The sequence below is a fragment of the Saccostrea echinata genome, unplaced genomic scaffold, assembly GCF_033153115.1.
Source record: "Saccostrea echinata isolate AGI-Se365-2 ecotype Australia unplaced genomic scaffold, CSIRO_AGI_Sech_v1 ptg000003l, whole genome shotgun sequence".
Taxonomy (NCBI): Eukaryota; Metazoa; Mollusca; class Bivalvia; order Ostreida; family Ostreidae; genus Saccostrea; species Saccostrea echinata.
In genome coordinates this window covers 3,236,991-3,252,520 of record NW_026889752.1, presented here as the reverse complement: position 1 = coordinate 3,252,520, position 15,530 = coordinate 3,236,991, and the positions used below count along the sequence as shown (strand labels likewise).

The 15,530-nt window shown below is 31.8% G+C and overlaps 1 protein-coding gene across 1 annotated transcript; it reads right to left on the bottom strand.

The window, feature by feature from the left end:
• Window positions 1-1,310: 1,310 nt before the first annotated feature.
• On the bottom strand, window positions 1,311-1,991 carry LOC133178684 (uncharacterized). The gene is made up of 2 exons (XM_061313405.1): window positions 1,817-1,991; window positions 1,311-1,702 (listed from the first exon to the last, which is right to left on the bottom strand). The coding sequence occupies exons 1-2, from the start codon at window positions 1,989-1,991 to the stop codon at window positions 1,311-1,313; spliced, it is 567 nt and encodes a 188-aa protein (XP_061169389.1).
• Between the last annotated feature and the right edge of the window lie 13,539 nt (window positions 1,992-15,530).

The window sequence follows — 15,530 nt, the reverse complement described above, 5'->3', positions numbered from 1 at the left end:
TATATAATAATCAATTGCATTGTAACATTTTTGTAGACGGTCTTTAAGTCCCAAAGTTTCAGCACAATTTACGATGAGTCTTTTTACAACACTTCATCAGATTTCTTGATATATACAAAAGTTATAGTTGCATAGATTTATATTTTTATTAACAAGTTTCCAATGTTTAGAAAGGAGTAGAATATGATGACTTTTTAATTATTTCTTTTTTTACGATGTATTCAGGTTGTTCCATACTTACATCATCAACTTTATTAAACAACATTAAACATTAAATTGTTTATAATGAACATTACCGAATGTTTTTATAGGATTCTTATTGTTTTTTGTATTACAATGGAAACATGAAATGCTGTTGAAGGATTCCAATTAAAAAAAAAAACTGTACATTGGTAAAAAATGAAAATTTAAGAGGTAGGAAACTTTTCTGTCAAGATTCCGACACTTCTGTTTTTCGATTAATGTTTGGAATACCAAGAATAAAATTTTATGAACTAACCCCCCAGCTCCCTCCACACTCTAACCCCGACCCCCCAAAATGATAGAAAGTCTTGACAGTTTTCTGACCATGATATCAATAAGACAGATAACTTTTTAAATTCATGAGATGTTTACAGAAATCAATGTGTGGAAGTCTTAAAACAATGTAATAGCAAATTAAAACCATTTTTACCGTTCACGGTAGCTCAGTCGGTAGTAGCAACTGTTCCTTCGCCATGCGCTCGGCACTTTGAACTGAAAGTTGCGGGTCCTTCGGATGAGACCTGAAAACCGAGGCCCCGTGGCACGATAAAGATCCCTCACTGCTCAATGGCCCTGTGTGCCGAGTAAAGGTCAAAATTTGAAGCCCTTCACCGGTATATGAGTGAAAAATTCTCGAATGGGACGTAAAACAACATACAATCAATCAATAAATTACTATATGTATTCATCAGATGTGACAATGTATGGTAAAAATTCATGTTGTATCACTTTTAGCAATTAATTGATGAAGATGAAAATTGTAGGGGAAAGTATACCAAAATAAAAATTTTTAAAATATTAATATATTAGCCATCTCTGGACATATTTTCATAAATGCATTCTTAAAAACCTTTTTTTTCTTTAGAATTTGATATTCATTTTATATTTGTTACAGTTTCTTTCTTTCTTAAATTTCTAGAGCATGTATACCCCCATATCGATCAATCAACACCACCTTGAGAAAATCTCCCCGAAATATATTTGATCATTGTTAGTTTAAGAGGATTGACAAAAAAAAAACAAAATGTTACGTAATTACGTTTTCATTTACTGCTCTTTTGTTACATTTACAACATGAAACCAGAGAAGGAAGAACATTTCGGTTCAACAGTTGCTGTTCCATCAAAAGTGTCAATCCAAGTCTTATCTCCAGCTGTCAGTCTTACTACAGCCATTCTACTACATGACATTGTGATAGAGTGATTGTTATTGTGACAATAATTGTAAGCCTTTCTTCTACCATTCAAGACTAGAGATGTATAAGCGTATCTACCATTTGGCGTAAGTGTCGTCCAACCAAAGATGTAAACCCCCGATTTTGGAGCGATGAAAATCCCTTTAACTGCGTTGTAGCTGCCTCCCATAGTCAGATCCACTTCTCCAAATTTAACTATGTTCCCCTGTCTTACTGTCTGAGCACTTCCTTTGGCTCTAGCCTCGAACGCTATAATCGAGTTTCCTAAGACGAAAGTGTGGAATTTTTTTTTTACATATGTATATATATATATATATATTGTTTTAAAAAAGTGCTTATTATGCATGTATTATCAAGATTTTGATTTATATGCCTTACTTATGTCCTGGTTGTTTTTACAATGGTCTTTCACATAACCAACAGCCACACCTGTCTTAGCTACACTGTCATAGTCGTCTCTAAAGGATTTAAGGCTTGGCAGGGGTGACACTTTTTTAGTATTGATGATACCAAAAAATGCACTTAATCCCATAAAATACAACACGGAATGCATTCTGTGAAAAAAAGATTATAAACAAGTCAGAAGCTTTGTATCATATCAAACTTGAATATCAAAATCAAAAGCTTCAAGGTATCCCCATGCCTTCATTAAATTATAAGATCATTATATTAAAGATAGTGTTTACAGACAAAACAAAAACTCATAATTTTATAATTCACTTCTTAAGTTTTTCAAAGTAATTTAAAGGGGTGTACTTAAATGCAATATTTACAAAATCAGATTTTCAAGAGTATTTTTTTATTTCATTAATTGTTAGGATAAAAAAAAATCATTGCAATCGTTTTATTACGTTGTTCTGAATAACTTACAGTTGCTCAAAATGTCTGGTCAAACAAAGAATTCATTTCTGAAGCAATATTTAGACTTTATATACCGTCTGATCATGTGATGTCTGGTAACTTTTTAATGGGTAAAAAGTTGTTCATAGTATTTTCATCCAAAACTAGTTTATTAACGTTATTTATTTTTGATAAAAGTATGTTTTCTTACCTGTTTTATGGACTCTTAAATATTGAGCTTTAGATGATTGATAAAATACATGTTCTACCTTTCGTTTTTATTTATCTTTTATAAAATATAACTCGCGTGATAGCACATCATTTGGTAACATACTGGAATCGTATCATTTGTTGTCAGGAATAATATAATACATGTATGGCTTTTCAATTGTACTAAATAGTTTGAAAATATATATTCTCTGTAAAGTATCCATTCATAAAATGTTAATTTTTTTAAAATATTTTATTTTATTTATGTTTTATATTCGGGGTTTATGTATGTAACTACTAAATTTAACACAGTGAGCGGACTTCTCTGATTGCACTGCACAGCTACTAAGTTAGAGTGCTCTATCATTCAATTTTATATTACTGCCAGAGTGTACGGACACCTTGTTTACAGAATTCCATCTTTAGCAAGTGACAAATATGCGGCCTTCCATGTCACTGGGCAAAATGAAGTGTGCAGACTTTCCTGCTTGTGCTTGATTGCATACTTAGATTCCGCACTGTGCAATACAGGTGACGTCACAATACGTCAAAGACCGATCAAAAAATATTATGCATCAGACCGACGTGCAAAAATCCCTATCAAACTGGGGAGTTACAATTGTCTAAAGTTTAAAATTTTATCAACTTGATTTTATTGAAATATAGATGTAACAATTATGTCTTTTACTAAAATTTGTTGACTTAAGGTCAAGATCTAGTAAATGACTTTAGAATAAATTTTTAGTGCTAGATCCATTATGACGTCATAATCAATTTTAACTTTATTTTTCCCGTACTTTACGGCTCTAGTAGAATTTTGTAGAAAATAAGGTACTTTAATGGAATTCAATTTGAAATCATGTGAAAAGTAATCCCGAAACCTATATTTAATTTAATATTATTTTAAAGAAGAGGCCAAGAACATATAAATTATCGTTTTCTGAGAGACTGTAGGCAATCTGGATGCATTTCTTTGTCTGATATGGAAAAAAACTCCCATATTCATGACTGGTTTTCTTAATTTTTCATTGAAAATGACAGTTCAAAATGTTATTTTTCGTCTTGTTCATCTACATATTATGCCCCGAAACACCTTATTTGACCAAGCTAAAGTTATAAAGCACCATTAAAGGAATTTATTTCTTAAATTTGAGAAATCTGTAGGCACCTTTCATTTACTAGATCTTGACCTTAATTAGTTTTATAATGACCTTAAAGGAAGGCCTTTGTCCGAAAAGTCTTTGTGTGGAAGAAATATTTGAAACTTTGATATTAATTTTATTGTCACTTACTTATTAATATTAGGTAATAAAAAGTATACCTTTATATGCTAATTAAGTTTCATGTAGCAGCACATTGCAAGAACAGACTGTTCTGTTCGTAAAATGCAAAGAAACTACTGATTTGAAGACAGCATCAATTTTACAGAAAATGCATTTTAAATTAACGAAAATGCTTACAAAAAATTGAAATTAATATTTATAAAAATCAGTAGAATTGTAACTTTAAAATTATAGTACATGTAAATTAACTGGAAGAACAAGGGCGCTTTTGATTGGCATTCGGCAGGAATCTGGGCGCACTTGAAAAGTGAAAATTTCATTGATCTGTCACATGAAGTTTTAGCATTCTTTTGATGTATCGGGTTCCTGTGAAATAGGAAAGGGAAATATTTTACCGATATTGTATTTTGATTTGCTAAAAAAGAACTTGAAAGTTGGCTAGATGAGTCATTTGGTACAAAATGTTACATTTTTAAACACATTTTTCTAAAAATTTGCTATCTCTGGGTCATCTCTCCATGATTTTGAAACTTTATTTGTGTGCATTTTAATTCAAAGAAACTAACAAACATTTGTAAAAAATGGAGAGAAGACCCAGAGACGATAAAAAAATGAACTTTTCCCCCCAAAAAATCCCAATGTGTAAATGCGGTGCTTCATTGTCGTTTAAAAAACATTGACGTGTGTATAGCAGTGATAGCTCAGTAGTAACCGTTACCCGTCCAGTTCAATGAAAAAGAAATATTTTTGGTTCGATCCTCGCATGGAGCGTTAATATTTTTTTTTGTACAAACAATCAATTCTTTTGTCAGTTTAATTTTTGAACTGCTTTATTTTCAAATAGATAAATTCTGGTTATGTTTCACCGAAAGCGAAAGCAATTCTTCCAACCTACTGATACTTTAATATATACAACTATGTACTTGTAATTGGATTTAGCTATACCCTATATGTGTTTATTATTTATGTGAAGCGTTACTAAGTTTTAGATGTAGTAATTATTAAGATAAGCGGACTGATATATTAAATTTGGCAAACTATTTCAAACTAAATGTAACATTTTCCCATGTGCGTAACTTTGTAAAGTATGTCCAGCTGTGGTCAACCGACCAAATCGTAGACATTTAAACTATAAATGTTTCGTACGTCTTATTCCTGCAGATCACACGCCAAACACGCCCATCTTCTTTATATTGCATGAAAAATTTCTCTGAAGAACGTAAAAGTATTGCTACATTTTCCTTTCAGTATTTTTTGTGGTGTTCTCATATATTATAGAGAATATTGAAAGAAGTCTTTGTGTGAAATATCTTAATGAATGAAGAAATTATCTGTCTCTTAATTTTGATGAAGAAAAAAGTACGCAATATGTAACAAACCCTTACTTCTTTTTGGGCACTGTACATTTAAATCATAGCATTATCATAATTGACTCAACTGTTGTCATATATACAGTAGTTTAAATACTAGTATTTTAATCCTGTTTACAGAGGTTAAATCAAAATAAAAATATTCCAGAAATTCTTAAAGGTTCACTTCTATGTAAATAGGGATCTGACCTATAGGGCTGGGCTTGGTTTTTTTTTTTCTCTACAAAAAGCTTGTCGATTTCCGTTCCGATTAATGACATTAGGCTGAATACATGTAACAATTTGTTTTTCATAAATCTTTATTTCAGTGAGTAGAGGTAGAAGGAACACTTTCATTGATATTCTGCGTTTGTTATCTCCAAATTTAATAATTGATGTTTGTCTTTACTTCTCATTGTACATAATGGTGATGTCTACTGTCTCTGGAACTCTGTTTTTTTATGTCTAGGCTATTTATTTTACAAAACATTTCCTTTGGATATAATAAAGACATGCCATTAATGTGTGCAAATCATATAGGCCTAAATAAAATCCAAGGGAGTACAGTTAGTGATATATATGTAGCCCTACTGTTTCAAAACTTAAGATCTTAGAACATTGACTGAAAACAAAAGTACATGTATGTTATTCTAAATATTATTAAGCTCAAATAATTCAAGCAATAGGTAACATACTACATGTAACCCAGACAAGCACTAGTAGCACAGACAGAATAAAAGCAATGTGATTAAATTCTAAGGAATATATACAATTGAAATTCATCGCAGCTCAATGCTGCCGAGAATATCTGTATCGAGTAACACAGAGTGAGTTATTCTTGTCCTCGGAGAAAGTGTGCTTATACCGAGATTTGTTCCGCCTGACTGACAACAGTATATTGGATTGTTACGATTTGATCTCTCTCTAATGTTTCTTATATCAAGAATGGGAATGCATAAAGGATAGATAATTGAAGGAAAATACACAAGCCTATAAAAAATTTAAAATAGTCTTTGAAAAGGCGAAAATTTAAAACTATAAAAGTGTGGCACCAGGTGGATTCGAACCCCCTACTCTAAAAAGAAGGTACCCACGATATAAAAGTCAGCGCATATATCAAATGAGCTATTCTGACTATAATTTTGACCGGTATAAATTTGAAGCAGATTGTCAAAATCAAGTTTACTTATTTTTTGTAGGTTTTTTGTGAATTTCGACCATAGGGCAGGGGTGCCCCTAAAAAAATCTTATCTTAAATTATTCCTTACATCCCAACCTATCAAAATATCACAATTTTATTTAGGGGCAGGTCTGCCCTGAAGGACTTCTAGGCCAAAATTCATGCAAGAATCAACTCTTTAACGGACAAAATGGTGTTTCCGCCAACTTTGGAGGTTTATTGTATAGTTGTAAATAATAAATTTTTGTTGTAAAATACAAATTTGAAAAATTTAGACATATATATGGTAGAAAACAACAAATAAAGATTGATTTTTAAATGTCACTTTTTCCGGGAAATTGTTCTCTCCTATAGGTCAACTCTTTTGTAATAGTGAATACATCCTTAACTGTTATATGAAAGTGTTTTAAAGACTCAGAAATACCAGTTCATGTAAACTTGGTTTTTTGATTGATTCGATTATTTCCTAGAAAATTTTTCTTTTAGGATCTTTGTAAAGGATATCAGTCCTTTGGAACTGATATTTATTTATTTCTTGTTTTGTGTCAAATATACAAAATTACATGTAAATGTATATACTTAAAGGTCAAGTTCATAGGAAAGATACACTTATAAATAATATATGTTGTAAATAATAGTTAAAAGGAGGGAATCACGATATTCGTAAAATTTTTAAACTGGTTGTTTTCTTTATTCACCTGTTTGAATATCACTAAAAACTAGTTATAATTGTAACGGGGACCGTTACAGATGTTCCCCAAACGCTCCCCAACACCCTTTTGGTGTTTTATTTCCTGTAAGCTTCATTAAATAAGACAATGAAGTATATTGATCGTTTTTTGCATTTCACGCGTGCGCACGTGCATGCATGTGCAGGATGACCATGTCATCTCATCTATACTATTAATGCATCTTTATATTCTCAGTATCAAAACATTTCATCAAAAAATAAATAAGTTCCGGCTATATCAAGTATATTGGTCATCTTAGCATTGCACGCATGCGCACCTGCATGCATGTTCATAATGACCATGCCATTTTGTCTACACTTATAATATGTCTGTTTATTCTTAGTATCAAAGCTTTTCATAAAAAAAATATAAAAGTTATGGCTATATTAAGTATATTGGTCATTTAACACATTGCACGCGCGCGCACGTGCATGCAATGCATGTGCATGATGACCATGTCATCTTGTCTACACTTTTAATATATATAAATATTTTGAGTATCAAAGCATTTCATCAAAAAGTATAAAAGTTACGAGTATATCAAGTATATTTGTCATTTTACGCCTTGCGCGTGCGCACACGTGCATGCATGTGCATGTTGACCATGTCATCTTGTTTACACTTTTAATATATTCTTATATTCTGAGTATCAAAGCATTTCATCAAAAAATATAAAAGTTACAGCTATATCAAGTATATTGATCATTTTACGCATTGCACGCGCACGCACGTGAATGCACGTGCGCGCAAAATGACCTCGATTCCGCATACCTACATAACATTCCTATTAACCCTAAAAAGGTTTCACTTCAATCGGATGAGTAGTTGACGAGATCACTCGCGGACAAAAAAGTACCCAGGAAGAAGAAGAAGAAGAAAAATAATAATAATAACTAGAAACTCATTGCGAGCAATGAGAGGTCTTCCGTCCGATTCTGAAAATAAAAGCAAAAATTCACTCTGAAAAAGTGATAAAAAAAATTCAGCGTGAAAATCCAAGAAAGCTAACCATTAACCATTCACTTTTTTGCATCACTTCCTGTCACGGCCGGAAGTAACGGCGATACAAGATTTTCTCACGATTCAAATAAACTGATGACTGACTATCAGACCTGAAAGCTTTAGACTTCAGTCTTTTACCGTTGCCGAGCAATATTGTGAGAACAAATTCTAATTTTGAGGACAGGTAATCACTCGACCGGAAGTGAATTTTATAAAAAATCTCTGCAAACTTTTTCAATCAAAAAGATGAAAACATACATAAAACTCCTAAAAGACTCTCTATTAACCCTGTAAATCCCAAAGAAAAATATTGAAAAACAAAAAAGTTGCAAATTTAACATTCACTTTCGTTTGCGACCGGAAGTAAGAACGACGAAAATTAATTGTCGATCAATATATCTACATTTGATGCTCTATCACCTCAGCAAGTTTCATATTCATATCTTTAGCCATTCTCTGTTGATACTGTTTACTTTCTTTTATTCTTTATGTATTCAACTTTTTATTTCATGTAATTCCATATACAGGCATGTCCATGTAATCTTTTTCTGCACTTCTGTATACTTCTGCATCAGACCATTTGTCTACTACGAAAGGTTGATCACGATACATTATTTCGAGCGAAATGTCACGGGTAAATATTCGCGCATATCCTTCGGAATGTATTTTCTATTGAATGGTGATGGTTTCAATGAAATTTCAAAATGTATGTTCTTTTAACCTGAATATCGAGCTTGAGAAAGTATATTTATCATATTGTACTTATTATATATCGTATGGATAAGTAACACTGAAGCAGTGATTTAGGTAAGATTTTCTACAAGTTTTATTTTCCTGTTTACCCCCAAAGTGGACTATCCCGATTAGTTACACATTCATGGGAAGACTAGAATGTTTCGCCCAAAAACATGTCTCGTCCTGCGACGGTCAAGGAATCTGATACCATTTATGTTCATTAACAACATCTTTTAGAAAAAAAATATTTAAATCATTTTCATTAAACAATCTTTAAAAAAATGGTTTTCTTATTTCTGTCTTTTCTGTTCATTTAATATGACACAAGCCTGCATGGGGAAAAAACAATGGCCACGTAATAATTACTATATATTGATTGCTTTAGTCAGGCAAGTTTCTTGAAAAGCTTTTACTTATAACCATGGTTTAGGATAAGTTTTTCCGTGGTGTAAAACAAAAGTTTGTAGTTATCGTATTTCCACTTGTAGTCATGTCGTTTTTCTACTTTGAGATACAGACAAGAAAAATTATAGTAGACGTTTGAGGAAACCCCGGATTAAAACTCTATTGCGAAACACAATTGCAACGTAATTGTGATGTGACAATCCAACATTTCCTTCACATTTCTTTGATCCTTATGGTACTTTCATTCAAACAAACGCTCGGCTGACTCCGTAAATTCTGACCTACTTATCGGAGTTTACAGAGACAGCCGCCATTTTGGACCCGCTTCAAATTTAGAAATGCGAATATCTAGAGATTGGATTGATCAATTCTAAAATAAATTATATATTAAGCATTTTCAGAAGAGTCTCTATTAACCTTATTAAAATAAAAGAAAAATATAGAAAAACAAAAAAGTTTAAAAATACGACTTTTTTAAATTCGCATCCGGTAAAGACCGGAAGTACCGACGACGCACAAAAAGGTGATTCCCCTCATCTAGAAGACATAACCTATCATCTCTAACAAGTCTCCAGTTCATATCTTAAACCATTTTTGAAAAAAAGGGGGGACAAAATTTCATTTTAAAATCAGAAAACTGTCAATAACTTGGCACCAGAAGCGAGTTTTCCAAATTTTCCTTCTGATGAACAAAGTTCATTTGACGACGCATAATTCCTGAAAGTTTCATTTAAAACCACTGAATAGTTTTTGAGAAATCGCCTGCACAAAATTTTGGGGAAAAAAATAATAATAATAATAATAATAATAAGAAACAGTAGAATCACTATAAGGTCTTCCGTGAAGACGGAAGACCTTAATAAGAAACAGAGTAAAAACAATATGTTCCCCAACTTCGTTTGGGGAACATAATAACGTCTATCAATAGAGTTACTTCCCCTTTTTGTGACGTCAAAAAAGACAATCAACATCTCGTAATATAAACTTGTATAGTATAGTACTCTCGATTTTCATTTAAAAGAAAGGCAAATTTAGCGACAATGATGGTGATATGAACCAGAGGTAGATTTTTCAGTTAAGAAAAGGTCCTACATGTTTGAGCCAGTCAAAAACTACGCAAATTGAAAATGATTTCTTCTTCAACGTATTCCGTTTCGGCCGGCGAAGGTGACTGAAAGTGGAAATGAAAATAATACAACTGAATAGGGATTCTCGCAGCACCTAGCGAATGCAGATAACTGATATTTAATTTCTTTTACCCAAACACTCAATATTTCAGAAAGATATTTTAAGAAAATTGATTTTATGTGTTGTTTTATATTCATCATAGGATCAGAACTGTCACAGGTGAAAACGTATATATTCTTTTTTTTTAAAATTTACAATGCCTGGCCGTTGGATTCGGGGGGTACGGCAATTTTTTCCTATAAAAAGTATACTTTAGAAAACAAAGTTTGTCCCCTCAATAATTACCTATGTCTAGTAACTTTTTTTTGCCGAGTGACAAGGAATCTTAATAATTTACTTGGTAGCCCCTCCCCCTTCCCCCAATAACATTTCTTCGTTGTGCCCCCAAAACTGTAATTGCTTCCTACAGGCCTCCATTGAATAAAATCTTTGTCATAATGCACTTTCATACAAAAATATTTTAAAATAAATTACATCACCCAATTTTTTTTTTTAGAAAGAACCCCCCCCCTTTTTTTTTTCTTTTTTTTTTTTTCTATATTCTGATTTCAGGTTCTCTTATACGTCGTGTTACGATGCCGCCACCAAGAGAAAATAAATGCTGCCGAAAAACAAATATTGTGGACAGTAAAACTGAGGAACAATCACTTTAACACGGAAGTTTTTTTTAACTGTTTGAATGAATATATTCTGGAAACTATTTACAGTGAATATATTGTAGAAAGGTGACATTTGGAGGTAAATTAACACATTCATGTGTAATTCATTTCTGAGACGGATATTATTCTACATATATATTCTATAGCTACATGTAATAAGAAATGAAATCACCAAGTCTGTAAAATATTCGAGGAAAATGCCTTACAGGCACAACGTATCGGGGGAGGGAGTGCTCCTCTCACTTTTTTTCTAGAATTAAGTGTTTGCTTTTAACCATTACGTTTTTCTATAAATAATTTTTTAATATAAAATGGAAATTTTCATAAAAGGACGGTAACAACCCCTTTCCCGTTTTGTTACAATACGGTCAATCTCCCACACCTCAATATGTCCATTTTTTTTATAGTCAAAAAAGACTACTTCCCATCACCCTTTCAGGTTTTTTTTTTAAATCAAGAATCTTTTTGGCTTGTAAATTATAAACCAACCTCCCCCCCCCCCCCAGTATTCAATCTACCCCTTGGATATTGATTCTTTCACCATGCAAATTTAGTAAACATTTTTTTTTTTAGTTCTTTGAAAGAATAACATAAATTTATGTACGTAATGAAGATACATGCAAATGGTATTTCCTTTATCATTTCCTACTTTACAGACATCTCGCTTATCGCAGATTTGTCGGTGGGTATATCAGTGCCTCGGGAAGAAAAAAAAAAGAAATTCTAAGTAGATACATGTAGTAGGGGTGGGGGGGGGGGAGGTATGTACACCAACAATTTGTCAAGTGCTTGTGATCTTGTGTAGTACTGTAACGAAAATCCGAAAAACATTTCCCTCCAAACAGTACTGGGCTATAAATTAAAACTGATAAACTATTTTTTTTTTATTACACAATTTAAAGTTTTAAATAAAACCAAGAACTTCCCGAATCATTTTATGTCATGGCCGTAGGAACTAGCCCCCCCCCCCCCCCCGGAATAATTTTGCCGATAAATAGAATACACATGTACTATAGAAAACATAGCTTCTATATGCTTGTGCCCCCTTAATAAAAACTTTTTTTTGCGAGTCAAGGAATTTTTGATTTTTTTGTAGTTGATAGTAGTGCCCCACAACTTAAAATATTTGGCTGTGCCCCCCCCCCCCCCAACTGACCTACGGGCCTGTATGTTTAACATTAAACAGTAAAATGGTCAATAATAAATGTCGCTCAGAAAGCTTCGCATGCAAATTATTGGGTTCAAAGCCATCTCTATTCAATTTTAATGTCCATATTTTTCTCAGTTTCGGGTCCTCAGGAAATAAATACAAACTCAGGTCTTGTCCTGATTTATTGGTACAGTTAAAAGCGCACATGGCAACCTCTCGCCAATGATAATGTTCCAAACTCTGGCAATACAGTTTGTACTTTCTATTTCTCGTTGTCTCTTATGACGTCACGCAACAAGGGAGAGAAGCGATTTACAATAAACGATCCACTTGTCATACAGGTAAATTTAAACGACGATTAGTGATGGAAATTGATGACAAAAAATTAAACAGATTAAATAGAATGCCATTCATATTGCTCCGAAGGCTGAAAATCATGAATAATTATGAATTTTTAAAAAAAAATTATACACCTTTAAAAGTGCAATTTAACATAATGAAAAGGTTTTTGTGTTGAAATCTGCCGTTCTCGGGATCATGATTTCTCTTCCTAGCAAGGTTGCTGACAAAGAGCAATAGCCACTTAGGGCATTTTTGGCCCTGAGAATTTCTGAAAAAATAGAAACTGCTAAGTTTTGGTTGAAAATGCAGTATTTATAACTTGGACCCTTGGTGACCGTGTATCTATTGAACATGACGTAATTTTCTCTCTTGTCCATGCATTATGACGTCATAAAATGCGTCATTTTCCCCATTTCCTCTAAATTCCCTTAAAAATGGCCAAACGTTGAGGCATTTTTTTTTCAATATTTCATATAGAGCACAACCTCTGATCCAAAATATGCAATTACATACATGTAATGAAAGATCTGTTTCTGAAGATCAAAAAACATGTTTTAATTTTGGATCATGGGCTGTGCTCAAATTTTAATTCGTTGCTTAAGGTAGTGAAAAACGCATGTTTCCTGCAAAATTCAAGAACATTGCATTTTCTCAAAGCCTGTTTTCCAATACCTGGATTCTCAAAAAGAAATTTTGTAGTAGAAAATGAGAGCACTAAGTCTCTACTTTAATTTGATATATGAAATGGGACAGGGGGTGACAGTCAATTGTTGTTATAAGGACAGGGCCATTTTATGTATGAAGTGAACCTAGCTCTTTTCTCTAGAAATAATAACCGAGCACTATGCAAAAATATGGTATTGATATTATCAAGACGAACTTATCGGAAGCATAACAATATATATTAAACATATTTTTAATGTCCTCATATGTCTTTACGTCTTTGAAAGTCTATGTACTGGTATTCTAAATGCACACAAATAATTGAGTTATTTTCTTCTAACCATTGTATATAAATATATTATTGCAATAGACACTTTCTCCCTTCGCTGATGAAGGGATTTTGCTAATCGGATTATGTATTACCAAACACAGAGATACTGATTTCAATAACGGCTTAGCTTTAAATCCCCCCAGGTGATGGTTAAAATGCAAAGATAACTGCGTAACATAGACTGTGAAATTCGTTATTGCGATCTTTATCAGAGGAGATCGAGAACGCTACATCATACTTTTAAACTTAAAAATAAAGGGTTTTTTTCTGAGTTGATTAAAATAGAACTATAATACAAATTACGGTTTTGTAAAAAGAACAAGCAATTATAGTGTGTCCAACATGAAAAATGTATTCTTACCAACCTAATTTATTTAAATCTGCATTCCAAAGAACGCATGCAACATTTATACTTTCTTGTCCCTCTTTTTAAATTGAAAAAGTGAATAAATATTCTTGGTTTATATATACATGAAGACACTTCCATGGTTTAAAACACAATTTATTAACTTGCTGTGCAAAAGACAAATATCTATCATAAAACAATATGATTATTTTCTTTTCTAACTACATTTTATTAATAATTATTTAAAAAAAAAATAAAGAAACCCTGAAATGAAAATAAATAGATAAATAAATAAATAAAGATCTGTTACTGCACTGTACATCGTATATCATCCTAAATGGACCTCCTTCCGCTTCCATGGAAGCAGCGGCCATTTTTGCATGTTCCACAACTTAATTTAGTGATAATCATTACTGTATAATATTTATAAAATTCAAGAAAAATCAACAGTAAATTGTATTGCTTTATTACTTCTTCCTTTTTTTATTTACATAAGTTGGATAATATGATTTGGTCATCAACAATTATGTTAATACATATTCCTTCTCTGCTTTTTCTTCATTAAAAAACGCATCCAGACATTCATCAGCTGATGATAACAATCCAATTTAGAAAGTCCGTTGGGACATTCAATAACCATACTTGATCTCTTTGCGTACCTTGTATCCATAATGCTTTCATTCTCATTCTCTAGGAAGACAAAGAAACTATCAATCAAAATTATTCTTTAAAATAGGGAAGTTAGGCAAGAAAAGTTCCATAATGCTTTTTTAAACACCTTTAAACGTTATCAAATTAAATAACGCAAAACGTAAACCTAAATATATGATATCCAATACATGTACATTTTTTTCCATAAATTCCATATTTGCTATTGGTATGAAATAATGAGATAACAAATTTAGATGACTTTATATTAATTAGGAGATTGCCAAGATATCACATATTACAATGTTTATTATTTGATTAACTAATACCAATGTTTACAGTATTTCGAAACTTATTCATTACCATATTATATTACTTATTCCAATATCACACTTCTTTAATTTCTTTTTCGGTTATCTGATACTTGTAAATGTCTTCTAAGCTTCTTTACACCTTAACAGATATAAGTCTGGATAATAATAATAAATTTAGCACTTAATGAAATAATAAACGTGAATGAAAATCATGTGTTTTTAGGAAGACATTATTAGAGGAGAAATCAGTATACATTGTATAATTCTAAGCTACCGATATTTCTTTATTTAATACGGTAAAAATTATAGACATTTTATTCATGGTATGTTCTGTTTTGCTTGTCTTGTATGTCATTCTATTTTTTTTATTTTGTTTTGGTTTATCTTCTCTCTTAAATTCATGTTTTCATGCTTGTGTGTGTTTTTGTACTAAGAGAAATTGAAATAATGAAGAAATGAGGAGACATTTTTCGTAATAATTATTTGTTTTTAATTTAAATTTAAAGTAATTTTAAAAGATGAATTTACAGTAGTCTGTCACAATTATGTCCAGTGAATGCATATATGAGGTAATTTGTTTATAAGTATTACGAGAATCTTGTATAAATGCAGATGGAAAAAAACAATTGTTTCTATTTTTAATTAAAATACAGAATTTGGAATGCTGAAAAATATAGTATATATATATATAAGTGGCATTCCTCATCAATGCTACT